The sequence below is a fragment of the Octopus sinensis genome, linkage group LG28 (assembly GCF_006345805.1).
Source record: "Octopus sinensis linkage group LG28, ASM634580v1, whole genome shotgun sequence".
NCBI classification, from domain to species: Eukaryota; Metazoa; Mollusca; class Cephalopoda; order Octopoda; family Octopodidae; genus Octopus; species Octopus sinensis.
Genome location: NC_043024.1, coordinates 5,854,470 through 5,881,969, shown reverse-complemented (window position 1 = coordinate 5,881,969; position 27,500 = coordinate 5,854,470). Strand labels below are relative to the sequence as shown.

The 27,500-nt window shown below is 38.0% G+C and overlaps 1 protein-coding gene across 4 annotated transcripts in view; it reads left to right on the top strand.

Moving 5' to 3' along the window:
• The window catches only part of LOC115225785 (integrin beta-1-like), a 180,720-nt gene that overhangs the window by 149,061 nt on the left and 4,159 nt on the right, over positions 1-27,500 (top strand). For all 4 annotated transcript variants that reach the window (XM_036514635.1, XM_029796738.2, XM_036514634.1 and 1 more), the window contains one exon: positions 24,869-25,035. In XM_036514635.1, coding sequence (XP_036370528.1) covers positions 24,869-25,035 — 167 coding nt within the window. The remainder of the gene's footprint in view (positions 1-24,868; positions 25,036-27,500) is intronic.

Genomic DNA, 27,500 nt, shown 5'->3' with positions numbered 1-27,500 from the left:
CATTTTCACTTTATTTCTTAAACCTCTACACACATACATTCATATTTATGCCTCTATACGCTTCTATTTCCATATATACATTACATATATGTAATGCGTGTATATTGCGAGTGTATGTACATGTATACATATATATATATATATATACATATATATACACACTCATGTATATTTATGCATATAAGTGTGCGTGTGTATATACATGAATCTAAATATATTGATGTGGTATGTAATATGTTTTGTCATTTATATTTGGTCATCTGATTCTTTGTTTTTCCTACTTTCTCTCATTTTCTTCTCCTTTTCGTCGGTCCCTTCACTTTCTTTTTCTCTCATACTCTCTGTCTCTCTTTTTCTTTCTCTTTCTTTCATACAGTATGTCTCTCTCTCTTTCTCTCTCATACTACGCGCGCGCGTGTGTGTGTATGTATGTATATGTTGTGTGTTTGTGTCACGTTGTTCTTTCTTCCTTTCTCTCTTATAACACTGCGTGTCTCCTCTCACTTTCTTTCTGTCTTTCTGTCTCCCTCTCATACTATCTGTCTGTCTGTGTCTCTCTCTCTCCCTTTCTGTCTTACTGCATATATCTTTCTTTTTATTCTCTCTCCCTCCCTTTCTGTCTTACTGCATATGTCTTTCTTTTCCTTTTATTCTCTCTCTCTCTCTCTCTCACCCTATGTGTGCATCTGTCCCCTACTTACTCCCTCTCTCTTTCTTATTCTGTCACACAGGCACACACCTTCTCCTCTCCCCTCTCCTCTCTCTCTCACGCGCACATTTCTCTTGTCCCTTTCTGTCATTTTCCCAGTCTTATCCTCGATTCTTACTCTTTCATTTTTCACTTTCTTTCCTTGATACTTTCTCCCCTTCTCCCCCTCTCTCTCAATTTCTCTCTCTTTGTGTCTCTCTCTCTCCCTCCCTCCCTCAATCTCGCAGCCCTTTTCTGCCCACATTACCCCACCCCAACACCAGTTCCTTCCATTATAAACCTATTTCTTTCTCCTTCGTCCTCACTTATCATCTCTCTCTCACTTTGTTCTCCCATTTTTTCTTCTTCTTAATTTCTCTTTTCCTCTCAACAGATGCGCACTTGTCCCCCCTCCCTTTCTCCCCTTCCCCATATATATACATATACATATATACACACACGTATATCTATATACATATATATATATATATATATATAACACCTTACTGCTGCAACCGTTTCCCCACCAACCCTCTATTCTAGTCGGTGTATATATCGTATGTCGTTCACTGTATGTTGAAGGAAGACATCGTACAACAGCTTTCCCCACCAGAACTCTTGTATCCATGCATCCATGCATGCATGTTGGCATACATGTAATGCATACATGTGTGCATACATGCATGCATGCATGTTAATCAATGTATATAAATATATGTATACTTTGAGGTCTTTCATTTTGTGCGTGTGCGTGTGTATATATATATACATATATAATGCATGTACGTACATGTCTATGTTTGTACATACGTAGGTTATACATTTATATGTGTGCACGTATGTCTGTACCTTACTGTATGTATGTATGTATCACATACATGTATGTATATATCTGTGTTCATCAATATATGCATGTTTGTCAGTGGCGTGTGTGTCTGTGTGTTTATAATGTATGCGTCCATGCATGCACGTACGTACGTACCTCTGAATGTGTGTACGTGCATAATGCCTCTGTCTGTCTGTCTATCTATCCATCATCTTGTCTGTATCTATCTATCTCTCTATCTATCTCTCTATCTCTCTCTCTATCTCCTCTCTCCCTATCTATCTATCTATCTATCTATATCTATCTGTTGTCTATCTATTCCATCCATCATTATCATCCATCCATCCATCCATCTATCATCCATCTATCATCTATCCTATATCTATCTATCTATCTATCTATCTATCTATCTATCTACCGTTCAATCTAACTGTGTGTGAATATATATTGTCCCTGTATATAGCTATATGTAAATATGTGCTTCTTTATATGCATGAATGTGTGTATATATGTATGTACGTGTTTCTATGTAAATTTGGAATAGAATTGACTTCGTGTGTATGTATGTATTAGCTTTTTTGCCTGTGATTATGGTATGTGTGTCTCTTAGATTGTCAGTATCTGTTCTGTATGTTTGCCTGTAAAATATACACAGTTGTCAGCTTGTGTGTTTCGTTATATATGGTGTGTGTGTGTGTATATATATATATATCTATATATATATAATATATATATATATATATATATCCATGTTTACACATGTAAATGTGTGTGGGTGGGTGCAAGTATATTCATTTGTGTCTAACGTGTGTGTCGGTCTGTTTATGCTTTTATGTACATGGATTAAAATATGCTTATACCTGTGTGAGTATGTGTGTGTCTGTCGGTGTATATATATGTATAAGTATGCATAGATCTGTGCGCTTGTGTATGTATGTGAATGTTTGCATGACAGTTTATGTACATATTCATATGTGTGTGTATGTATATAATTATGAGATAGTGTGTGTGTAAATATATTTATGTATGCATATATGTGTGTGTAAGTCTCTATTTGCATATGTGTGTGCACAAATAGGTGCTTGAATGGCAGTGTGGTAAGAAGCTTGTTTACCAACAACATGGTTCCGGGTTCAGTCCTACAGCATGTCACTGTGGTCAAGTGTCTTTTACTATAGCCTTGGGCTGACCAAAGCTTTGTTATTGGATTTGGTAGGCGGAAACTGGAAAAAGCTTGTCATGTGTGTGTCTTTGTGTCTCTGTCCCCCACCACCCCTTGACAACCGGTGTTGGTGTGTTTACATCCCTGTAACTTAGCATTTAGCAAAAGAGACCAATGGAATAAATACCAGGCTTAAAAAAACAGTCAGTACTGGAGTTGATTCATTTGACTGAAAGTTCTTCAATGTGGTGCCCCAGCATGGCCACCAACTTATGAGTTCAACAAGTAAAATGTAAGAGATTAAAACAAGAAAAAAAAAGTTTGTTTAAACATATAATTGGGTGTATATGTGTGTGTGTGTGTGTGTGTGTATATATATAATATGTGTGTGTATAAATGCATATATGTGTGTATGTATAATTGTATATGTATGTTTGTGCAGATCTATACCATATATATTATAGATGTACATGCATGTAAGTGTATATTATGGATGTATACGTGCATATGTAAGTCCAAGAATATACATACCTACATACATACATATATATGTGTGTGTGTGTATATGTTTATATATGCACCATGTCAAAACAGACTGCAAGACATTGTGCAGTCTTCTGTTTGGCCAGCACCTGACAAACTGTCCAACTCATGCCAGCATGGAAAGCAGACGTTAAATGATGATTGTGTGTGTGTGGTGTGTGTGTGTGTGTGTGTGTGTGTGTGTGTGTGTGTGTATACATGTGGATGTATTCTGCTATGCATGTTAATGTATGCGAGTGTGACTCAGTCCAAGAATATATATATGCGTGTGTATATGTGTATATCTCTCGCATTATATATATGTGTATAGATAGATATGTATATATATGTGCACACACTATGAATGTTATTCTATACATGTGCTGCTATGCATGTATATGCATGTCTGCGTGTGTGTATGTGTGTATGTACAGATTATTTTTACTGAAAGTATTCCAGTCATTGACATTAATATTAATAATGATATTAAATTGAATAATTATCATAAAAATTATATTGCAAAGATTATGAGTAAGAGAGAGCGAGAGAGGGAGGGAGAGATGGGTGGACTGCTGGACGGAAGAGTGAGTGGGTGGGTCCGTGGACGAATAGAGACTGTTAGCTTACAGACAATTTTTATCAATGACGCGATACACACACACACACACATGTATATACACAGCTCAGAGCATCCATCTCTGTAGCTGTGCATGTGTGTATATTATATCATCATTTTAATTTCCTCTTTTCCATGCTTGTTCGATTCCGGTGCAGGCGTGTCTGCCGTTCAGCAGTTTGCATCTCAACCTCGTGGTTTCAAGTTCAGTTCCACTAAATGACACTTTGAGGAAGTGCATTCTACTTTAGCGCCAAACTGACCAAAGCCTTCTGGTTGGGGAAATTCAAAGATGCATCTTTTGTGTGTGTGTGCATGTGTGTGTGTGTGTGTGTGTGTGTGTGTGTGTGTAACTCCTCATCTTCACATTGGGATAATTACCTGTTTCTTTACTACCCACAAGGGGCTAAACACAGAGGGGACAAACAAGGACAGACAAAGGTATTAAGTCGATTATATCGACCCCAGTGCATACTGGTACTTATTTAATCGACCCCGAAAGGATGAAAGGCAAAGTTGACCTCGGTGGAATTTGAACTCAGAATGTAGTGGCAGACGAAATACCTATTTCTTTACTACCTACAAGGGGCTAAACACAGAGGGGACAAATAAGTATAGACAAAGGGATTAAGTCAATTAGGTCGACCCCAGTGAGTAACTGGTACTTAATTTATCGACCCCGAAAGGATGAAAGGCAAAGTTGACCTCGGCGGAATTTGAACTCAGAACGTAGTGGCAGACGAAATACCGCTAAGCATTTCGCCCGACGTGCTAACGTTTCTGCCAGGTGACCATCATGCCATCAGTGTCCGTTGTGTAAACTTGGTTGACCATGGGAAAATATTACTTTACTTAGAATCAGGTGCAGGTTGGTGATAGGAAGAGCATCTGGCCACAGGAAATCTGCTTCAATGAATTCCTCTAACTCATGCAGGCATGGAAAAATGGATGTTAGAATTATGCATACATACTTATTTATTCAAGGTGGTGTTCCAGTATGGCCGTAGTCTAATGACTGAAACAAGTAAAAAATAGAAGATATATAAAAGAAGATTTGCTTCTCAACCACATGGTTCTGGGTTCAATTCCACTGCATGGCACCTTAGGCAAATGTCTTCTATTATAGCCTTGTGTCAATCAAAGCCTTGTGAGTGGATTTGGTAGATGGAAACTGAAAGAAGCCCACCATGTGTATGTGTGTCGTTGTTTTTGTTTGTCCTCACTTACTTGACAACTGGTGTTGGTGTTTCTATGTCCCCCATAACTTAGCAGTTCAGCAAAAGAAACTGATAGAATAAGTAGCAGACTTTAAGGAAATACGTACTGGGGTCAATTCGCTTGATTAAAATCCTTCAGGGAAGTGCCCCAGACTGGCCACAGTCTGATGACAGAAACGAGGAAAAGATAAAAGATGTAATTATTCAACATCTGCTTTTCTTGCTGGCATGGATTAGAAGGGTCATTGGGGTCCAAGTCATGGAATCTGACCAAATGAGGTTTATTTGGTCTCCCTTGCAGTCCACACACTTCTTCCATCAGTGTTGCAGTTCTTGGATCCCATTGACGAAGAAGCTTTCATCCTCTTACTCAAATGAGTCATCAACAGCAGACATGATGTCATCATCACTGCAACACTGGTTTCCAGTCAAGTGTTTTTTATAATGTTGGGAAACAAATGATAGTCAGAAGGGGCCAAGTTAGGGGGAATAGGGAGGATGATCAGCACAGCAGTCATTGAGAGCAAGGGCTTGTGTACTAGAGCATTGTTCTGATGAAACAAGACCCATTTTGTGAGGTTTCCTCTGTATTTGTTCTTTATAGCCTTTCATAACTGCCCCTGCAAATTGGCATAGTACCCTCCATGATGGTGTGGCCCTTTTGAAGATAGTCAATAAACACAATGCTTTTTACATCCCAAAATACTGAGGCCATCACCTTCCCTATAGATGAAACAACCTTGGTCTTTTTTGGAGCAGGTGAGGAGGGGTGTTATCACAATATGGATTGTCTCTTTGTCTCTGGTTCAAAGTGATGAAGTCAACATTCATCCTGGCATAGGAAATGTTCACGGAAATCAGCTGGATCTGCCTCAAACATTGTCAGATTTTCCCGTGATGTGATCAGCCTGGTGAACCTTTGTTCAGGCGTCAGAAGACAGGACACCCACCAAGCAGAAACCTTTATCATGCAAGTCCATTGTGCAGAATATTCTTAGATCTTTCATGGCATATGCTAATAGCATTGACTATTTGATTTAGAGTCAATAACCTGTCATCCGTCACCATATCGTGAACACAATATTTTCCTTGGTTGTGGCAGTTATAGGACATTTAGACCTCATATCTTCTTCAAGACTCTACCTTTGCCTTCTAAATTCATTTGCTCACATTTGCACCTTCAATAAAACCATGTCACCATGAATGTTTTCTGTAGGTACTTGTTAATACCATGATGCTAAATTTTGTCCATTTTCAAAAGAAATCGTTAAGAGTTACTTTTGAAATCTTCTTTGAACAGTCAGAAGTCAGTTTACCTGGAAAGAAACAATGCATTTATTAATAAGAAGAGGTAAAATTAACGCATGCAAGATTTCACAACTCTAGCATCACTCCTTCATAGTCAGCCTTTGAATTTTTCAGCCCAAACTTACATATATATATATATATAGAAGACTATATATATATATATATATATATATATATATATATATGAGAAGACCCAGCAGGACAAGCGAGACCATAACCCATGGTCTTTACCTGGGATGTAGCCAGCCCACTTATGCATACCTTTCCTTCTTGGGACACAAAACTCTACTTGTGAAGACCTGTTGAGGCAAGTGAGAATCAAAATCAAAATCGATCAACATCAATGGAAATTGTAGCTGTGATACCAACGCCAGTGGCACATAAAAAGCACCCACTACACTCACGGAGTGGTTGGCGTTAGGAAGGGCATCCAGCTGTAGAAACACTACCAGATCAGACTGGGCCTGGTGCAGCCTTCTGGCATCCCAGACCCCAGTTGAACCGTCCAACCCATGCTAGCATGGAAAGTGGACACTAAACGATGGTGATGATGATGATGAGATATATATATATATATATATATATATAATAATAATAATAATAATAATAATAATAATAATATTAGGGAGTATAACTCCGAACTTACAGGGAAAAATTCAATTTAGTAATAAATCAAATTTCACAGTATAAATATATAAAATATGAATTAGAGATAAAACCACTATTATGCAACTCAGTCATAGAAATAGACCAAAACATAAATAACAAATAAAATATATATTTTTATAAAACATATAACTTATAACTATTATACTTATTATATTATATATTGATCATTAATTTTTATACCTTTTGAGATCTAGTTACAAGTTATATGTTTTATAAAGATATATATTTTTTGTTATTTATGTTTTGGTTTATGTCTATCACTGTTTGAGTTGCATAATAGTGGTTTTATATCTTATATATATATATATATATATTATATATATATATATATATATAGGTGCAGACATGGCTATGTGGTAAGAAGCTTGCATACCAACCACATGGTTCCAGATTCAGTCCCACTGTGTGGCATCTTGGGCAAGTGTCTTCTACTATAGCCTTGGGCCGACCAAAGCCTTGTGAGTGGATTTGGTAAAGAGAAACTGAAAGAAGCCCCTCATATATATGTATGTATATGTTTGTGTGTCTGTGTTTGTCCCCCACCCCATCGCTTGACAACCGATGTTGGTGGGTTTATGTCCCTATAGCTTAGCAGTTTCAGCAAAAGATACCGATAGAATAAGTACTAGGCTTACAAAGAATAAGTCCTGGGGTCAATTTGCTCGACTAAAGGCGGTGCTTCAACATGGCCATTCAAATGACTGAAACAAGTAAAAGTATACATACATGCATACATACATATATATATATATATGTTTTGAATTAATCATACAATATTTGTTAGCTTCAAAATTTTTGATGATGTGGTTCTATATTTTTAGAATGACATTGTAGGGTAGGTGTGAGAGGTCAGATCTGGTTAGTTTGAGTATAAAGGATGACCCCCTTCGGTCATGAATGACCATGGGATTGCACCTTGAAAGTTAACCTCTGAGGTACAAGTCCAGGCAAGGTTGTTTACAGAAAACCAGCAGTCGCTCATGCATACCAGCCTGCCCTCTTGACACCACCGATGTTATCCAAGGGAAAGGCAAAGGCTGATACAGCTGAGTGACTGGAGCAACATGAAATAAAGTGTCTTGCTTAAGAACACAACATGCAGCCGGTCTGAGAGTCAAACTCACAACCTCACGATCGTCATCTCAACACTCTAACCATTGAGTCATGTTCCTTCAGTTGTGTATAAAACTGGTAGAATATTTGAACTAGATTTTAACTAAAGGCGGAGAGCTGGCAGAATTGTTAGCATGCCAGGTGAATTGCTTAGTGGTATTTTGTCTGCTGTTATGTTCTGAGTTCAAATTCCGCCGAGGTCGACTTTGCCTTTCATCCTTTCGGGGCTGATAAATTAAGTACCAGTTATGCACTGGGGTTGATGTAATCGACTTAATACCTTTGTTTGTCCTTGTTTGTCCTCTCTATGTTTAGCCCCTTGTGGACAATAAAGAAATAAGAATATTTGAACTAAATCTGGCCAGTTTAAATACCAAAGGGTTAACTATCTATCTGGGTGCTGGATTAGCCACAGGGCTAAGAGAGTCATTTTGCAATCAAAAGATTACCAGTTTAATCCCAATGCATGGCGTTTGGGGCAAATGTCATTATTCGCCACAGGTGAATCAAAGACTTTTCTTTCTTTCTTTCTTTCTTTTACTTGTTTCAGTCATTTGACTGTGGCCATGCTGGAGCACCGCCTTTAGTCAAGGAAATTGACCCCGGGACTTATTCTTTGTAAGCCCAATACTTATTCTCTCGGTCTCTTTTTGCCGAACTGCTAAGTGACAGGGACGTAAGTACACCAGCATCGGTTGTCAAGCAATGCTAGGGGGACAAACACAGACACACAAACACACACACATACATATATATATATGCATATATATGAGAGGCTTTTTTTCATTTTCCGTCTACCAAATCCACTCACAAGGCTTTGGTCGGCCCGGGGCTATAGCAGAAGACACTTGCCCAAAATGCCACGCAGTGGGACTGAACCCGAAACCATGTGGTTCGTAAACAAGCTACTTACTACACAGCCACTCCTAACTTATCTTTTTTTTTCCCTCTCTAGCATGTAAGGTGTCCTATGTATGATATTATACATTTTTATATGCACCTATATATATATATATATATATATATATATATATATATATATATATAGGTGCAGGAATGACTGTGTGGTATGAAGTTTGCTTTCCAACCACATGGTTCTAGGTTCAGTCCCACTTCGTGGCACCTTTAGACTAATAGCCCGAGGCTATTAGTCTTCTACTAATAGCCTCGGGCTGACCAAAGCCTTGTGAGTGGATTTGATAGATGGAAACTAAAAGTAGCCCATCTTATATGTATGTACTTGTGTGTGCGTGTGTTGACAATTGATGTGTTTATGTCCAATTAACTTAGCAGTTCGGCAGAGGAGACCAATAGAATAAGTACCAGGCTTACAAAGAATAAGTCCTGGGGTCGATTTGCTCGACTAAAGGTGGTGCTCCAGCATGGCCACAGTCAAACGACTGAAACAAGCAAAAGAATATATCTATATACTCTTTACTCATTTACTTGTTTCAGTCATTTGACTGTGGCCATGCTGCAGCACCGCCTTTAGTTGAGCAAATCGACCCCAGGACTTATTCTTTGTAAGCCTAGTACTTATTCTATCGGTCTCTATTGCCAAACCGCTAAGTTACGGGGACGTAAGCACACCAGCATCGGTTGTCAAGCAATGCTAGGGGGACAAACACAGACACACAAACACACGCATACATATATATACATATATACGACGGGCTTCTTTCAGTTTCCGTCTACCAGATCCACTCACAAGGCGTTGGTCGGCCCGGGGCTATAGCAGAAGACACTTGCCCAAGATGACACGCAGTGTGACTGAACCCAGAACTATTTGGTTGGTTAGCAAGCTACTTACCACACAGCCACTCCTGCGCCTATATATATATATCTCTTATGTTTTACTCGTTGCAATCATTTGGGTGCGGCCATGCTGGGGCACAGCCTTCAAGAATTTTAGTCAAACAACTCAACCTGAGAACCACTGCATGGCACCTTAACAAGTGTCTTCTACTCATGCTTGTGAGTGAATCTTATAGATGGAAACTGTGTGGAAACCTATCATCAACATGTCTGTTTTCCGTGCTGGCAGGGTTTCTATGGCTGGATGCCCTTCCTCATGCCAACCACTTTACAGAGTGGACTGGGTGCCTTTTACATGGCACCAGCAGCAGTGAGATTACCAAATAATTTACAAGACCCACCGTGTGTGTGTGTGTGTGTGTTTATTCCTCTACTTTGTAAGCCTAGTACTTATTCTATTGATTGCTTTTGCCAATCCGCTAAGTTACGAGGACGTAAATTCACCAACATTGGTTGTCAAGCGATGGTAGGGCGACAAACACAGAAGCAAAGACACCACAAACACACATAACCATATATATATATATATATATATATATATATATATATATATATATATATATAGATATATATATATATATATTTATATATATTTATATATATATATAAGGAGAGTTTCCGAAAAAAAAACAAAATACGAAGACAGGTGGTGTACAAAACTAACAGATGTGTTAGTATAATGCTCAGGAATAGAAAAAGTCTTTTACGTTTCGAGCGTACACTCTTCTACAGAAAGGAACACAGAAAAAAACAAGGAGAAAAAAAAAATGTGTGTAGTAGCTAACGATCTATCATGGCGTCTGTATATATGTATGTATATACGGTGGGTTTTTCTTCATTTTCCGTCTACCAAATCCACTCACAAGGTTTTGGTTGGCCCAAGGCTATAGTAGAAAACACATGCCCAAGGTGTCACACAAGTGGACCGGGTGCTGTCTACCACGGCACCAGCAGAACTATACAATTGGGAAGCAAGCTTCTTACCAATCAACCACACTTACACACACACACACCATCATCATCATCATCATCAGCAGTATTTAACATCCATATTTGTATGTTTGTATCCTCTTCCACCATTTGACGGCCAGTGTTGGTTTGTTTGCACTCCCATAACTTGGCAGTTTGGCAGGGGAGATTGAGAAATTGATAGAATAAGTTCCAAACTTTAAAAAAAAAAAAAGCATAACCAGGATCCAATGTTTGAAAGAAGTAAAGGATGAATATGCACATGTGTGCTTATCCCTCCACCCATGCCAATCTACCCCATTCAACTGGCTACTCATCTATGTATTTATTGATTCATCTACCCATCCATTCAACTATGTCTATTTGTCTGTCCTGTGGGTACGTCATCTACCCCCATCCCCCATTGTCTATTCAATGATCCAACTGTCTACCCACCTATCTACCCATCTATTTGTCAATCCACCCAACCAGTGAACTCTTCATCTATTTTGTTTATATGTCTATCCATTCTTTCTATCTTGCTATCCATCCACCCTTTTCAAATATCAACTGTCTCATTTATTTATCTGTCTGTTGAGTCAGTACTTTCATTTATGTATCTTTCTGTCTGGCTATCTACCCAACCATCTATCTATCCACCCTTTTCAAATAGCAATTTACCCTATTCAACTATCTATTCATCTATGTGTCTAGCAATCCACCCAGCCAATTGTTCGTCTATTTGTTTGTCTGTCTGTTGATTCTGTTCTCTCAGACATCCATCTATCTATCCACCCTTTTCATATATCAATCTACCCCATTCAACTATCTATGTATCTGTCAGTCCACCCAGCCAACTGTTCGTCTGTTTGTTTATCTGTCTGTCAATTCAGTACTCTCATCTATCCATCTATCTGTTTGGGTGTCCATTCATCCACCCATGTCATATCCCAATCTACCCCATTCAACTATCTATCCATATATATGTCCTTCCATTTATTTAAGTTACCACCAGTTGTCTTTCTATCTATCCATCCCTCTAGCTATCCATCCATCCATCGAGTTGTCTATATGCATCTACCCTTTCCATCTGTCACTCTACCCCATTCCCACCCTTATATCTATTTGTGTCTTCTTACTAAAGTCTTTCTGATTTTAACTGGAAATTTAGAAATGTGTGTGTGTGTATATGCACACACACACACACACACATAGGTGTAAGCATGGCTGTGTGGTAAGAAGTTTCTTTCCCAACCACAAGGTTTTGGGTTCAATACCAGTGTGTGGTACCTTGAGCAAGTGTTTTCTAATATAGATTTGGGTCAACCAAAGCCTTGTGAGTGGTGGACAGAAACTGAAAGAAACCTGTTGTGTGTGTGTATGTGTGTGTTTGTCCCCCACTACTGCATGACAACCGGTGTTGGTGTGTTTACATCCCCGTAACTTAGCAGTTTGGCAAAAGGGGCCGATACAATAAATGCCATCCCAGGTTTAAGAGATAAAAAATTTGTACTGGAGCTGATTCATTCAACTAAAAATTCCTCAAGGCAGTGCTCCCGCATGGCCGCGGTCTAATGACTGGAACAAGTAAAAGATGAGAGAGAGAGAGAGAGAGAGAGATAGCAGTGTGTGTGCATGCTTATGTATTAGTGTGTGTGTGTATTGTGTTTGTGTGTGTGGTGTTTGTTTTCTTTTTGTGTTTATTGTTGTTGTTGTTGATGTGTCATGAGATGAAGAGGCTGACACTGTTCGGGGTGGGGGGAATGGGGTGGGTCTTGTGTTGCACAGAAGAGAATGAGGAACAGCTCTTTCCCCAGCTCTGTCTTTTCACTTAACCGCCTGTCGTCTGCAAAGCTCCGTGCAGCAGAAACAAGGAATCTATTTACTTATCTCTCTTCGTCTCTATCTCTCTCCATCCTATGCACAATGTGCAATAAGCTAGCAAAGACGTAATCGTCTGTCTGTTTGTCTATCTGCCCGCCCGCCTGCCTGCCTGTCTGTTTATCTGTACAGAATGTGGAATAGCTACCAAGCTCTGTCTTTTAGCATAATTGTCTGTCTCTTTGTCTCTCTATCTCTTTGTCTGTCAGTCTGTCTATTTATATATCTGTCTGTGTGTCTATTTGTATGTCTGTCTATATATATAGATAGGTGGATGGATGGATATACTTATATACATAACTGTTTGTATATCTGTCCATCTGTCTATCTATCCATCCATCTTCTATCTATCTGTCTGTCTGTCTATCTATCTATCTGTCTATCTATCTATCTGTCTGTCTGTCTGTCTGTCTGTCTGTCTATCCATCTGTCTGTCTATCTATCTATCTATGTCTGTCTATCCATCTGTCTGTCTATCTATCTATCTATCTGTCTGTCTATCCATCTGTCTGTCTATCTATCTATCTATCTGTCTGTCTATCCATCTATCTGTCTATCTATCTATACATCTATCTATCTCTTTATCTCTCTCTCTATGTGTCTATTTCTCTCTCTCTATCTATCTCTTTCTCTGTCTCTCTCTCTCTCTGTCACTCTGTCTCTCTGTTGCTCTCTCTCTCTCTGTTGATCTATCTCTCTGTCTATCTATCCATCTGTATCTGTCTGTCTATCTTTCTATATCATCTCTCAGTCTATCTGTCTCTAGAATGAAGACTTAGCTATCAAACTCTCTCTTTCATCACGGCAGTTTCCCATATCCACAGAGCTATCTAAGTTAATCTTCTTAAATCATCCCGACAAGATTACCTGCATACGGTTGCATGACTTGCTAGTAATAACAGTCAAATTTTCATTAGGACCCTCCATCATCATCATCATCGTTATTTGATGTCTGCTTTCCATGCTGTCATGGGTTGGACAAAAAAACCTAAATCAAATAAAAAGTGGGGATACATTAGACAATGTGATGCAGGGTTAGAATGTCTTTTGATTGTAAATTTGGTCAGTTAGGTCATTTGACCTAGGGTCAAACATCAACTGACTGAGTAGACCTACAGTCAAAGGCATTCCAACTGTGATCATCTCCCTTTTTTATCTTCTCAAGCAAGCACTAAGGTTGATGTAATCAACTTTCCTCCACCCCTGAAATTACTGGCCTTGTGCCAAAATTTGAAACTATTATTATTATTATTATTATTATTATGGCAGGTAGCTGGCAGAATCATTAGCACACTGGGCGAAATGCTTAGCGGCATTTCATCTATCTTTTTGTTCTGGCACCGTCTGGCACCTGTGTGGGTGGCACGTAAAAAGCACCCACTACACTCACGGAGTGGTTGGCGTTAGGAAGGGCATCCAGCTGTAGAAACACTGCCAGATCAGACTGGAGCCTGATGCAGCCTTCTGGCTTCACAGACCCCAGTTGAACCGTCCAACCTATGCTAGCATGGAAAGCGGACGCTAAATGATGATGATGATGATGATGATGATATGTGTGTGTGTGTGTGTCTGGGTTTATCCCTCCCGTCACCACTTGACAACTGGTGTTGGTGTGTTTGCATCCCTTTAACTTAACAATTCAGTGAAAGAGGATGATAGAATAAGTACCAGGCTTAAAAAAAAAATTAGTCTGGGGGTCGATTCATTTGACTAAAAATTCAAGGTGTTGTCCCAGCATGGTCGCAGTCTAATGACTGAAACAAGTAAAAGATAAAAGATGTGTATTTGTAATCATCATCATCATCATTATTTAACATCTGTTGTCCATGCCTGGGGCAGGCTGGACTGTCACTAGAGATGGCAAGCCAGGGAGCTGCACCAAGCTCCACCCTGATATGGCTTGGTTTCTATGGTCGGATGCCCTTCCTAACACCAACCACTTTACAGAGTGTGCTGGGTGCTTTTATGTGGCACCACATGGGGGCTTTTTACATAACACTGGTACAGGACTCCTACAGCCCAATCCTTTTCACCAGGGAAAGTGGCTTTCACACTTTTGCTGTTTAGTACAGGTCTTCTTGAGTACAGCTAGGTGCCAAGTATCTCAGCCCTTTCTCATCTTGTCTGAAAGGTTCAGCATCCTGATATGTGTATATATATAGGCGCAGGAGTGGCTGTGTGTTAAGCAGCTTGCTTATGAACCACATGGTTCCGGGTTCAGTCCCACTGAGTGGCACCTTGGGCAAGTTTCTTATACTATAGCCTCGGGCCGACCAAAGCCCATCGTATAAATGTATATAAATGTGTGTTTGTCCCCACCAACATCACTTGACAACCAATGCTGGTGTGTTTACGTCCCTGTAACTTAGCGGTTCGGCAAAAGAGACCGAGAGGCTTACAAAAATAAGTTCTGGGGTCGATTTGCTAAACTAAAGGCAGTGCTTCAGCATGGTCGCAGTCAAATGACTGAAACAAGTAAAATAGTAAAATATATAAGGTATATATATATATATATATATATATATTTGAAGAAATGAGGTAATCACATATATATATATATATATATATATATATATATATGCCCAAGGTACCACACTGGGACTGAACCCAGAGCCATGCAGTTAGGAAGCAAACTTCTTGCCTGTGCGATTTATAATCATATTTATGTATGTCATGGTTAATCAACCTCTCTGTTTGATTGGTACTTTATTTTATCAATCATTCATTGGAGTGGAGTTTACCTCAGTTGGATTTGAACTCTCAATTCCATGGTACATAACTAAATACTGCAAGGCACTTTATTCACCGTTCTACGCTGATTCTACTATGTAGTAGTAGTGATGAGAGTGAAATAAAGAAGAGCAATGGTTAGTGGTGGCAGCAGTGATAAATTCATTATCTTATTAATCGAATAATAGTCTTGGTGGTGGTGGTCATGATGATAATTACTGCTGATTAACCATTTTTCTTTTTTAATCTTTTTATTAATCTGTTGGATTAATAATAATTTGTTTACTTGCGACGTAGTAGTCATAATAATATTAATAATGATATTAATAATATTAATAACAATTAATAATAATAACAATGGTGATTACCAAAATGTACAAGTGCGCAGGAGTGGCTGTGTGGTAAGTAGCTTGCTTACGAACCACATGGTTCTGGGTTCAGTCCCACTGCATGGTACCTTGGGCAAGTGTCTTCTACAATAGCCTCGGGCCAACCAAAGCCTTGTGAGTGGATTTGGTAGACGCAAACTGAAAGAAGCCCGTCGTATATATGTATATATATATATGTGTGTATATGTTTGTGTGTCTGTGTTTGTCCCCACAATATTGCTTGAAAACTGATGCTGGTGTGTTTACGTCCCCCATAACTTAGCGGTTCGGCAAAAGAGTCTGATACAATAAGTACTTGGTTTACAAAGAATAAGTCCTGGGGTCGATTTGCTCGACTTAAGGCGGTGCTCCAGCATGGCCGCAGTCAAATGACTGAAACAAGTAAAAAATAAAAAGAGTAAAGTGCTAGTCACACATTTGAATAGATGTACAGATTGGTAGATAGGTAGATAGATGGACAGGTTTGATATTGCAGACAAGAAATAATAAAACTAAAAAAACATAGATATATATATGTTTTGGGTGGTTTTTTTTTTTTCATTTTTTTCAGCAGAAGTTAAAGAATGATTCCAAGAACCGAAAGTTTCATGCCCTGACACTTTACAAGGCATGAAAATTTCGGTCCTTGAGTCACTCTATAAGTTTTGCCAGGCTGTGTGGTAAGTAGCTTGCTCACAAACCACATGGTTCCGAGTTCAGTCTCACTGTCTGGCACCTTGGGCAAGTGTATTCTACTAATAGCCTTGGGTTGACCAAAGCCTTGTGAGTGGATTTGGTTGTCGGAAACTGAAAGAAGCCCGTCGTATATATGTTTATGTATATATATATGTGTGTATATATATATATATATATATATATATATATATATATGTGGCCCAGTGGTTAGGGCAGTGGACTCGTGGTTGTAGGATCGCGATTTCGATTCCCAGACCAGGCGTTGTGGGTGTTTATTGAGCGAAACCACCTAAAACCTCTACGACGCTTCGGCAGGGGGTGGTGATCCCTGCTGTACTCTTTCACCACTCTTTCTCTCACTCTTTCTACTGTTGGCCTGCTCGCTTATCCAGTGGGGTGGCGTCATTCGAAGGCTAAAACAATGCGAAGGCATTTTGACCAGCGATGTGTAGCAACATCTGATGGTCTGGTCGGTCACGTGATCACGTGATATATATATACACACAAACATATATATACATATATATATGACAGGCTTCTTTCAGTGTTTGAATCAAACTGTTTTTATCCATACTTGTAACTCCCAATAAATTTGTTGAGTGCCCTTTCATTTATCTACTCACTCATGTGTGTGTGTGTGAATTTGTACTCTTCCAAAGTATAGAGTAACCCATCAGATTTATGTAAAATAGTTTTTATTATAACAGAACATAAAAGCAAGCATTCACATATATGTACACACACACACACATTACTCATTGTGCTTAAAATCAAAACCAGCAACAGCATTATGTTTGAATTCTGTGTTCAAATCTGCTGGTGGCATTTCGTTGTTTTGTGTTCTTTGGGACAATGGCACATATTACTCCGCCATTCTACCTCAGTTTCATCAAACTTTCCAAAAGAACTGCCAAAATTTTCTGGTGAAAGGTCACGCAAGCTGATCAAACTGTTGTTGTTCTATAGACCCCGATCATGAAATGTCAACCAATCTGTCCTTTCGTGCCAAAGAGATATTCCAAGTCTTTTTAATACATGGGCCACAAAGGAAGCATGTATATGGTTACTTGACTGGCTAGAAATAACAGCCAAATTTCCCTCAGATGATACCATTACTGTCTTACGAGTTAGGTTCCCAACTTTTTGGCTTCACAAACTGGTTTTACACAAGACAATTTGCCCACAAACTGGGGGTGATCAACTGCATAACAAAAAAATAAAAGTGCATAATATATAATTTAATTATTATATTTATATGTATAATTATTAAATATAGGTGCAGGCATGATTTTGTAGTAAAAAACTTTCTTCCCAACCACATGGCTCTGGGTTCAATCCTACTCTGTGGCACCTTGAACAACCAAAACCTTAGGCCAACCAAAACCTTGTGAGTGGATTTGGTAGACAAAAACTGAAAGAAGCCTGTCGTGTGTGTGTATATATATTTATATATATACATACATACATACATATGTATTTATGTGTGTGTGTGTATGTGTGTGACTGTGTTTGTCCCCCTGCCATCACTCGACAACATATGCTGGTGTGTTTATGTCCCTGTAACTTAGCAGTTCAGCAAAAGAGACCTATAGAACAAATACTAGGCTTATAAAGAATAAGTCCTGGGGTCAATTTGTTCAACTAAAACCCTTCAAGGTGGTGCTCCAGCATGCCCACTATCAAATAGCTGAAACATGTAAAAGAATATATATATACATACATATATATATATATATACATATATATATATATATATATATATAGATAGATAGATAGATAGATAGATAGATAGATAGATAGATAGATAGATAGATAGATAGATAGATAGATAGATAGATAGATAGATCCCAGGATCAATAAAATAAATCACAAGCTGAGTTATTGCCAATACTCAACCCCAAAAGTTAGGACTTTGTGCCACTGAAAGAAATCCCTATTTTGTGAAGATACATGGCTCAGTGGTTAGAGCGTCAGGCTCATGATCATGAAGTAGTGGGTTCAGTTCCCAGACTAAGCTGTGTTGTGTTCTTGTGCAAGACACTGCTACATTTCACTCAGCTGTAGAAATGAGTTGTGACATCACTGGTGTCAAGCTGTGTCGGCCCCTTTTGCCCTTCTCTTGGATAACATTGGTGGTTGATAAATTAGATTCCAGCTTTTCACTGGTTTTTAATTTATTGACCCCGAAAAGAATGAAAGGAAAATTCTAATCAGTGGTATTGGAATGCAGAACATCAAGACTGACAGGATGGGGTTAAGCATTTTATCCAGCTTGCTAACAATTCTGCCTGCTCAATCATAAAAAGCCACATGTTAACCCTTTCCTTACTGCATTTATTTTGAGATGCTCTGTGTTCCTTTCAATTAATTTTAAATATAACAAAGATTTAGTAAAATAACTTGGTTATCATTAAGCTAGTGTTAGGAACATAAATTGTGACTAAGGTTTGGTGAAAGATCTTAATTCAAAACTTATGAAATCAAAACATTGGTACTATAGAGCCAGAGGCTGTTTCAGCCAGGTTGATATCAAAAGGATTAAGAATTGTTTCTCTATTATATATTTTAACCCTTTTGTTACCATATTTTTCTTGAGATGCTCTGTGTTTCTTTCAATTAATTTTAAATATGACAAAGAATTTAGTAAAATAACTTAGTTATCATTAAGCTCGTGTTAAGAACATAAATTGTGACTAAGGTTTGGTGGAGGATTTTAATTCAGAACTTACAAAAACAGGATATTTGTACATAGAGCCAGTTTCAGCCAGGTTGGTAATGAAAGGGTTAAACCTTGATAGAAATACCACATGCAAGACCTTAACAGAAGCACCACATGTTAAACCTGAATAATGATGCCACATATTAGACCTTGGAAACATCACCTGATGGAGACTTTAAAAAAAAAAACAAATTTGAAAATATCTTTATGGTATGGCCATGAAGCTTAATGATTTTATCCAAAGCATTCATTCGTATAGTTACTGTGAGGACTGAGACGTGAGCCCAACTACTATATTTGATGGCTTATAAAATGCAGAAATCAACCCAGGTCCTTCTATACATGACATTTAGCCTTTATTACATGATTTAATGCCCTAAAACATTTTGTTCCTCAATATGCTCTGCAAGAATTGGGGTGTCTTTTGTATGCCTGTGTATGCCATCAGGTATGAATGACTATGTAGAGATGCCCCCCCCCACCTTCTATTCTATAATTAACCCTTTTGATACCAACCTGGCTGAAACTACCTCTGGCTCTGAAGTACAAATGTTTTTTTTTCATAAGTTCTGAATTAAAATCTTCCACCAAACCTTAGTCACAATTTATGTTCCTAATACTAGCTCAATGATGACTAAGTTATTTTACTAAATTCTTTGTTATATTTAAAATAACTGAAAGAAACACAGAGCATCTCAACAGAAATATGGTAACAAAAGGGTTAAAATATATAATAGAGAAGCAATTCTTAACCCTTTTGATACCAACCCAGCTGAAACTGCCTCGGACTCTGTAGAATAAATGTCTTGTTTCCATAATTTCTGAATTAAAATCTTCCACCAAACCTTAGTCACAATTTATGTTCCTTACACCAGTTTAATGATAACTAAGTTATTTTACTAAATTCTTTGGTATATTTAAAATTAATTGAAAGAAACTCAACAGAAATATGGTAACAAAAGGGTTAAAATATATAATAGAGAAGCAATTCTTAACTACTATTTCGTATAGTTACTGTGAGCCCAACTACTATATTTGATGGCTTATAAAATGCCAAGAAATCAACCCAGGTCCTTCTATACATGACTTTAGCCTTTATTACATGATTAATGCCCTAAAACATTTTGTTCCTCAATATGCTCTGCAAGAATTGGGGTGTCTTTTGTATGCCTGTGTATGCCATCAGGTATGAATGACTATGTAGAGATGCCCCCCCCCCCACCTTCTATTCTATAATTAACCCTTTTGATACCAACCTGGCTGAATGAAACTACCTCTGGCTCTGAAGTACAAATGTTTTTTTTTTCATAAGTTCTGAATTAAAATCTTCCACCAAACCTTAGTCACAATTTATGTTCCTAATACTAGCTCAATGATGACTAAGTTATTTTACTAAATTCTTTGTTATATTTAAAATAAAACTGAAAAAACACAGAGCATCTCAACAGAAATATGGTAACAAAAGGGTTAAAATATATAATAGAGAAGCAATTCTTAACCTTTTGATACCAACCCAGCTGAAACTGCCTCGGACTCTGTAGAATAAATGTCTTGTTTCATAATTCTGAATTAAAATCTTCCACCAAACCTTAGTCACAATTTATGTTCCTTACACCAGTTTAATGATAACTAATATTTTACTAAATTCTTTGTATATTTAAAATTAATTGAAAGAAACTCACAAATATGGTAACAAAAGGGTTAAAATATATAATAGAGAAGCAATTCTTAACCTTTTGATACCAACCCAGCTGAAACTGCCCGGACTCTGTAGAATAAATGTCTTGTTTCCATAATTTGAATTAAAATCCTCCACCAAACCTTAGTCACAATTTATGTTCCTTACACCAGTTTAATGATAACTAAGTTATTTTACTAAATTCTTTGGTATATTTAAAATTAATTGAAAGAAACTCAACAGAAATATGGTAACAAAAGGGTTAAAATATATAATAGAGAAACAATTCTTAACCCTTTCGTTACCAACCCGGCTGAAACAGCCTCTGGCTCTGTTGTACAAATGTCTTGTTTTCATAAGTTTTGAATTAAAGTCTTCTACCAAACCTCAGTCACAATTTATGTTCCTGACACTAGCTTAATGATAACTAAGTTATTTTACTAAATTCTTTGTTATATTTCAAATTAATTGAAAGAAACACAGAACATCTCAACAGAAATATGGTAATGAACGGGTTAATAGATAAATTTTATCAACAATGTTTTTCATTAGAAATTCAGTTACAAAAACGATCAATATCTCTTCAACATCTTCCCTACTCTCCACATGAAAATATGTGTGTGTGTGTATATGTATATATGTATGTATATGTGTGTGTTATGTATATATCAGAGACAGCTTGTAGATAAAATTAATGGGGATGCTACTTCAAAAATTTTTTAGCTGTTTTAATATTGTTTAAATGGAAACAAACATAAAAAGAAAATTTTATATATAAACTTGATTGGTTCGTGTTTTAACCACTGCCAGGTAGTGTGTTTAATTTGTTCACTGAACACCACCACAAATTCCCCCTTGTTTTTCAAAAGTCCCCCCTAAATCACAAAATAAGGTGGGGATAATCTGCCTATTTTCAAATCCTGGTAACAACACTGAAGCTGGAAGCAGAATAATAATCTAATTCTACACTTTATCACATTCAAGAGTATAAACACGTTTTTAAGCACAACACACGCAGAGTCAAAAAGAAACATTACCTTTCACCCAGCACTGTCGTTCACGCAGTGCTCTCTCTCCCTAGTGTGAAGCTTCCTATCTCGGACATGTGAGCATGCGCACAACAGCTAAACACTGTGTCACTGGAACTGTTAAAGCACACAGGGGGTGGTTACTTAAGGATTGTATAATGTACAAGTATAAAGAAAAACTTAAAGAAAAAAAGGACTCATTATATTGAATGTTATTGGTAAAATCGAGTGGAAATAGGGGGTGTTGCAGTTCTGCAGTACCTATATATGAGCCACCACTGGTATATATATGTATGTATATGTGTGTGTATGTATGTATGTATGTATGTGTGTGTGTGTGTGTGTATATATATATATATAATTGTGTGTGTGTGTGTAGATATATGTGCTTGTATGTACATATGTATACACAGTATGTATGTATATATAGATATATGCATATAAGTACATATGTATATATGCTTGTGTGTGTGTGTATATATATATGTATGTATGTGTTTGTAAACCCTCATGTATGCATATATGTGTGTGTGTCTATATATATGTGTATGTAGGTATATACATATGTGCGTATATAGATAGATAGATATTCTTTGCTATTATGCAAAAGTGTCGTAAGTCCAAAATGTTGCCTTTTGAGAAATTGAAAAAAATAGTTTCACCATTCCATTGCAAAACCGTTGTACTACACTTTGACAATTTTTGATATCTTGGCAGCTGGAGATACTATAGTTTGACCAAAAGAATTGGCTGTTGCAAGCAAAAAAATAAATATTGAACAAAACACATTTGGACATACGACAGTTTAACATAATAGCAATGGTGGTGTGTGTGTGTGTGTTTGATTTCCTTGTTCTGGTGCCAAACTGGGACATTGTAAGACTTGCTGTTTCTTCATCTGTTGCTGTTGTTTTTACTTCTAAAAATTCTGTCTAACAAATACCTGTAGCCAACTGCTTATTTTCGTAACCATGGCGATCAGCTGTTGCCCAAATATGTCCCCAGTGTTGTGTCGCTTTTCTCCACGTGGGGGGGGAGGGTAGGGGAGATTGGTGTTGGCAGTGGTGGAGTAATAGACATCTGGGGGGGAAGGGGTATGAGGATGCACGGGAGATATTGGAAGTGGTAGGATTATGAGGAGTGGAATCAGAATGGTAGAATGTATTGGGGAAGGGGGGTAATAGACGGTGGTGGTGGTGGTGGTGGGTCTTTGGAATTGGTAAGGAGGAGTGGAATCGGAATAATTGGTAAAGTAATTTTGCTTGTTTTCAGTCATTGAACTGTGGTCATGCTGGAGCACTGCCTAGAAGGGTTTTAGTCAACCTCCCCACCCTGTCTGCCAACTCCAAATCTTTATATGTTTTTTTAAATTTGGAACTTATTCTATCAGTCTCTTTTCCTGAACTGTTAAGTTTCAGGGACATAAACACACCAACACCAGTTGTCAAGCAGAGATGATGGGATGCATACAACACAAAGACACATACACAGACGTGTGTGTGTATATATGTGTGTATGTATATGTATGCATGTATATATATAAGCATATATGTTTGTGTGTGTGTGTATATATATATATATATATATATATATGCATGTATGTATGTATATATATATATATATATATGTGTCAGCCTTCCAATTGCTGTTTTTACTGAGATCTCCCTTTTTAGTAGAAGAAATAGCTATAACCCTTTGACTGCTATTCTAAATTCGGTATGTGGTAAGGCAATTCGTTGCTAAACCCTTATTGCTTAGTATTACTTAAATTTTCCTCGAATGAGGCTTTTACATGCCGAAGACTACTTGGTGTAATTGATAATTATTCCAAATTAATTAATTTCACCCTTCATTATATGCATGTATATATATGCATGTATATATATATATGCATGTATATATATATAATATGCATGTATATATATATGCATGTATATATATATAATATATATATATATGCATATATATATATGCATATATATATATATATATATATATATAGGCATGCACGTTTATGTGTGTACATATATGTATATGTATACATGTATGTGTGCACATGTTTGTGTGTGTGTGCATATATATATGTGTATATATATGTATGTATGCGTGTGTGTGCATATATATATATATATATGTATGTATGTATGTATGTACATATTGGGTCATCCCATAAATAATGACGTTTTTTTTATCAATTGCATAAACGTTGGAGTGGGATGGGATAAGCTACCTCCATTGACCTGCTATAAAAGCAGGTAGTAATTTTACCTTGTATCCTTATTCTTAGTGCAAGTTTTGAAGAGTGCAGTTCGATTTTAAAACTTATTTTTTCAAAGCTATAATGGAAATGACAAAGGAGTATATTTGGCATATTTTGCTTTATGAGTTCAATGAAGGCAACCACACAAGGGAAAGTGAGAGGAATATTAATGCAGTATATGGGGATCGGACAATAAGTGTAGGCCAGTGTCAATGGTGGTTTCAAAAATTCTGAGCTGGAATCTACAGCCTAGAAGACGAACCTTGTCCTGAAAGGAGGAGCCTTGCAAGTCTACCAGATAGATGGAAGAGCATTGTAGAAAATGAAGGAGAATATATTTTAGATTAAAAAAGAACTTTAGATTAAAACAGAAGGGAGACTGGGTGTTAGTTCTAGGCAGAAGGATGAAGGATGGTAAATAAGGTGAGGGTACAGCAGTGAACAAGGAAGAGGGGGAGGGATTAATTACAGAGGAATATTGAAAAGGGGGTGGGGCCGAGTTGAAAAGTGACTGGATGGGTGTTGTAATTTTTTTTTTACCAATTTGTTTTATTTTATTTCTTTCTGTTTTTGGAACTTTGTGACTTGTTTGTCTTTACCTTTGTAACCATTTCTGTCTTTCAGATTGTACCGAACTGATCAACATTACGTGGCTAGTTGTTGGAATTATCGGTGGAATTCTCTTCATAGGCCTTCTGGTGTTGATCATCTGGAAAGGTTTCACGACCTATTACGATAGAAGAGAAATGGCCCGATTTGAAAGTGAACAGAAAAAGGCCCAGTGGCATCCAGTAAGTAATTAGGGACTTTTACTTGTTTCAGTCTAGTACTTATTCTATCAGTCTCTTATTCTATCGGTTGTCAAACGATGTTGGGTGGACAAACACACACACACAAACATATACGCACACATATACACACATATACATATATATATAATGGGCTTCTTTCAGTTTCAGTCTACCAGATCCACTCACAAGGCACTTGCCCAAGGTGCCACGCAGAGGGACTGAACCCGGAACCATGTGATTCGTAAGCAAGCTACTTACCACACAGCCACTCCTACACCTATATACTTCTAATATACTTTTTTTTTGTTGTTGTTTAGACTCATGTCAGTACTGATTAGTCAAATACACTTATGATCAAAGGAGTTCCTGACATGACCATCCCATCTAGGCATGGCTGTATTGTTAAGAAGCTTGCTTTTCAACCATGTGGTTTTGGGTTCATTGTCATTGTGTAGCACCTTGAACAAAAGTCTTTGATTATAGCCCTAGGCCATATAAGTGAACTCAATAGACAGAAACTAAAAGAAGCCTGTTGTGTGTATACATGTGTCTGTGTACTGTTGTCCTAATATCACAATTGCTGTAAATGAGCATCACCATCATACAAATGTGTATATATAAATACACACACAGAGTATAAAGCTCTACACACACATGTACACAATCACTGACTGACATATACACATAGACAAATACACACACCTATATGTACCAGCATTTATATGTGTGTGTGTGTGTTTATATATATATATAAATTAGAAAAAACTACCTTTTATCAATTCAAAATGAAAAATTGAATGGCACCATCTAGAAAATTACATATAATAGAAATATTAAATATAAGATAAAAACTAATATACCGATGATTAAGTAATGTGCAAAATAATAATAAATAAAACTCTATAAGATGCACCAAGTGTAAGCTATGGACACATAAGAGGTGCAGCAATATCAAAGGAAGGCTAACTAGGAAGATGGTTTTTGTATGTGGCAGATGCTCAGGAACAATTAACACTGAAAATGCTCTGAGACCAACTTCCGTCACTTTCCAGGGAGAAAAGCTAGAAGTAGTTGATAGTTTCCGTTACCTAGGTGACCAAGTCAGTAGCGGGGGCGGGTGCGCTGAGAGTATAACTGCTAGAGTAAGAATAGCCTGGGCAAAGTTTAGAGACCTCTGCTGGTGACAAAAGGCCTCTCGCTCAAAGTAAAAGGCAGACTGTATGATGCATGTGTACGTACAGCCATGCTACATGGTAGTGAAACTTGGGCTGTGACTGCTGAGGATTTGCGTAAGCTCGCAAGAAATGAAGCTAGTATGCTCCGATGGATGTGTAACGTCAGTGTTCATAATCGACAGAGTGTAAGTACCTTGAGAGAAAAGTTGAACCTAAGAAGCATCAGTTGTTGTGTGCAAGAGAGACGTATGCGCTGGTATGGTCATGTGATGAGAATGGCTGAAGATAGTTGTGTGCGAAAGTGCCACACCCTGGCAGTTGAGGGGACCTGTGGAAGAGGTAGACCCAGGAAAACCTGGGTCGAGGTGGTGAAGCATGACCTTCAAACTTTAGGTCTCACCAAGGAAATGACCAGTGACCGAGACCTTTGGAGGTATGCTGTGCGTGAGAAAACCCGGCAAGACCAGTGAGAACAGTCAAAATCAAGATCAAACCAAATTGAGGTCGATCAACATCAGGGCACCCGTGCAGGTGACACGTAAAAGTACCATCCGTTCGTAGCCGTTCGCCAGCCCTGTCTGGCCCCCGTGTAGGTGGCACGTAAAAGCACCATCCGTTCGTGTTTGTTGCCAGCCTGGCCTGGCCCCCGTGCCGGTGACACGTAAAAGCACCATCCGTTCGTGGCCGTTTGCCAGCCCTGTCTGGCCCCCGTGTCGGTGGCACGTAAAAGCACCATCCGTTCGTGTCCGTTGCCAGCCTCGCCTGGCCCCGTGCCGGTGACACGTAAAAGCACCATCCGTTCGTGGCCGTTTGCCAGCTCTGTCTGGCACCTGTGCAGGTGGCACGTAAAAAGCACCCACTACACTCACGGAGTGGTTGGCGTTAGGAAGGGCATCCAGCCGTAGAAACACTGCCAGATCTGACTGGGCCTGATGAAGCCTTCCAGCTTCACAGACCCCAGTTGAACCGTCCAACCCATGCTAGCATGGAGAACGGACGCTAAATGATGATGATGATGATGAAAACGTATATATTTGGTAGAATAACAACACATGTTTCGTGGCTATATTTAAGAAATGATTATAGTAAAAATATTAGTAGTTGTAGTAAAATCACTTCAATATAAATATAGCCACTCATCAGGTCATAACTACAATAATTTAATTAATAATCATATGTAATTAATATTTTAAAATATAAATATATTCTTTAATATATATATATATATACAAGCACACACACACACACAATTGGACAGACAGACCTATGCATACAAGTATTCTCACAGAT